At 38.3% G+C, this 2,315-nt stretch overlaps 1 protein-coding gene across 1 annotated transcript; it reads right to left on the bottom strand.

Moving 5' to 3' along the window:
- Nucleotides 1–293: 293 nt before the first annotated feature.
- On the bottom strand, nt 294–1,414 carry LOC123324042 (proteasome subunit alpha type-1). Its single transcript, XM_044912670.1, has one exon. It carries the CDS (start codon nt 1,362–1,364, stop codon nt 573–575), a length of 792 nt encoding a protein of 263 aa, XP_044768605.1. The 5' UTR covers nt 1,365–1,414; the 3' UTR covers nt 294–572.
- Between the last annotated feature and the right edge of the window lie 901 nt (nt 1,415–2,315).

Here is a 2,315-nt window from a genome sequence, read left to right as displayed (position 1 = left end):
TCCATGTTATTGTTTAACTATATACCCTTATTATAAGAGATAAAAGGACACATGGGAGGGTTGTTTGTGTTGTTTATGTAGGAAAATAAATTACTTTTTATTTGAAAAAAAGTCTCTATAAATCTTTAAAACTCTAACTTCTAAATAATTATTTATGTCATATCAAGTTCTTACTAACTGACAATATCAGTCATATCCTTGGCTGGAAAGGCTAAATGATAATTTTTAAATCTTTTCTCAGGAAACATGAAAAATATATTCTAGTAGGATGTAGCTATCTCAGCTTTTTTTTTTTTTTTTTTTGGCAGGTGAAACAATTTTATTTCACAGTTGTCTTTAAAACCACAAAGACACTATGTTCTTCATATAAAAACATCAGTACAGATACCTATACTTTCTAGAAAATGATTATATAGACCCTCTCAAAGAAAAATGCACACCATTATATGGTTTCAGACAAGTTGCTAGGGAAAAACACATCTGGACTGATTCCTACGTACAGATTATTGTCATCAGTACATGTTCCTGCATTCTTACAGATTTGATAATAAACATACAGACTGGCTTGTAACTTAATGTTCCATCGGTTCATCAGCCTTTTCTGCAGGTTCATCAGCAGGCTGAGCAGGCTGTGCCTTTCTCTGTGGTCTTTCTTCAAGACCTTCCAGGAATGGAGATACATCATCATCATCATAAATCGTAAACTCCAAGTCTTTACCAACAATTCCAATGGAAACATTCTTTGTAGTTAGGTCCTGTTCTGCAGGAAGCGTCTCTCGTAAGGCACGCAGACCATGTTTAACCAGTTCATTCAAATTGCACTCCATAAACCCAGACATATGTCTCTCCAAGTAAGTACGAGCTGATTGAGAACGGGCTCCAATGGACATGGCTCTACAGTCAAAATAGTTGGCAGATGGACAGGTTTGGAAAATGTGAGGGCCCATATCATCATAACCAGCAATAAGCAGCCCAACACCATATGGTCTCCGGCCATATCGTTGTGTTGGTATCTGGGTCTTGCTTCCAATTAGAGATACAAGACGAGACACAGGAAGAGGTCTGTCAAATACAAATCTGGAATCCAAACACTCTTGGCGCATAAAATTACATAACAGTCTAGCATCAGCAGTAAGTCCCGCAATTGAGATACCAATATGGTTGTCAACATGGAGAATTTTTTTCTGATGAGCTGCAAGCTCTGACTGTGCTCTCTTCAATGCAACCAACACTGCATGGGTTTTTGATTTCAGACCAACTGTGGCTGAACCTTGCTTGACAGCTTCCATTGCATACTCAATTTGATGAATCCTGCCCTGAGGGCTCCAAACAGTGACATCATTGTCATACTGGTTGCGAAACATGGTTCCGGCGCGGGTCTGGCTGCGGCCTCCTGCAGAGGTGCGGGTTCAGGAAAGTTCGCTATCTCAGCTTTTAAAGTACTTTTTATGACAGATATGAACACATGGCCATTCACTCATGTTATGAACTGAATTGATTTTGAAAAGTTAAAAATTCTAGACTTTAAAAATAGTTAATTTTTCCCATTAAAAATGATTGTGTGCTTATTATGAATTTTGGATAATAATAAAGGTAAAAATTAAGAAAAATAAATAACACAGCTTCTTTTTTTTCTTTTTTCTTTTAGGGAGAGAGAGCATGTGCACATGCACGAACAGTGAGGGTGGGGGTAGAGGGGGAGGGAAAGAGAGTATCTTTTTTTTTTTTTAAGACTTTATTTATTTATTTGACAGAGAGAGACACAGCGAGAGAGGGAACACAAGCAGGGGGAGTGGGAGAGGGAGAAGCAGGCTTCCCACTGATCAGGGAGCCCTATGCGGGGCTCGATGCGGGGCTCGATCCCAGGACCCTGGGATCATGACCTGAGCTGAAGGCAGACGCTTAACGACTGAGCCACCCAGGCGCCCCTACACACATACATCTGATGTTACATTAGATACATTACATGTTAATTAAATACATTAATGTTTTTAAATTAAATTGTATTCATGCAGATTAATTAAATTAACATATATTTATGCAAAGTAAAACATAGACATAGTTTTAAAATCAAAGAGTACTATAAGATTTATAACAGTAATCCCCTCCCTTTCTTATCCCTGGGCCTCTATCCCCAAATTCAACAATTATTTTCAACATTTTTAGGTGGATTCCAATATTGTCTCCACATCCAAAGGTGTCCACATCCTAATCCCCAGAACCTGTGAATATGTTACCTTCATGATAAAAGGGATTTTGCTTGTGTGATCAAATTAAGCCCTCTTGAGATGGGAAAACTTCCCTAGGTTATCTGG

Source organism: Neomonachus schauinslandi, chromosome 2, assembly GCF_002201575.2.
Source record: "Neomonachus schauinslandi chromosome 2, ASM220157v2, whole genome shotgun sequence".
NCBI lineage: Eukaryota > Metazoa > Chordata > Mammalia > Carnivora > Phocidae > Neomonachus > Neomonachus schauinslandi.
The sequence above is the reverse complement of the archived record's forward strand: the minus strand, read 5'-3'. Positions and strand labels throughout refer to the sequence as shown.

Coding starts and splice junctions, on each gene's coding strand:
- LOC123324042 (XM_044912670.1), bottom strand. CDS start 1,364: ATGTTTCGCAACCAGTATGACAATGATGTCACTGTTTGGAGCCCTCAG.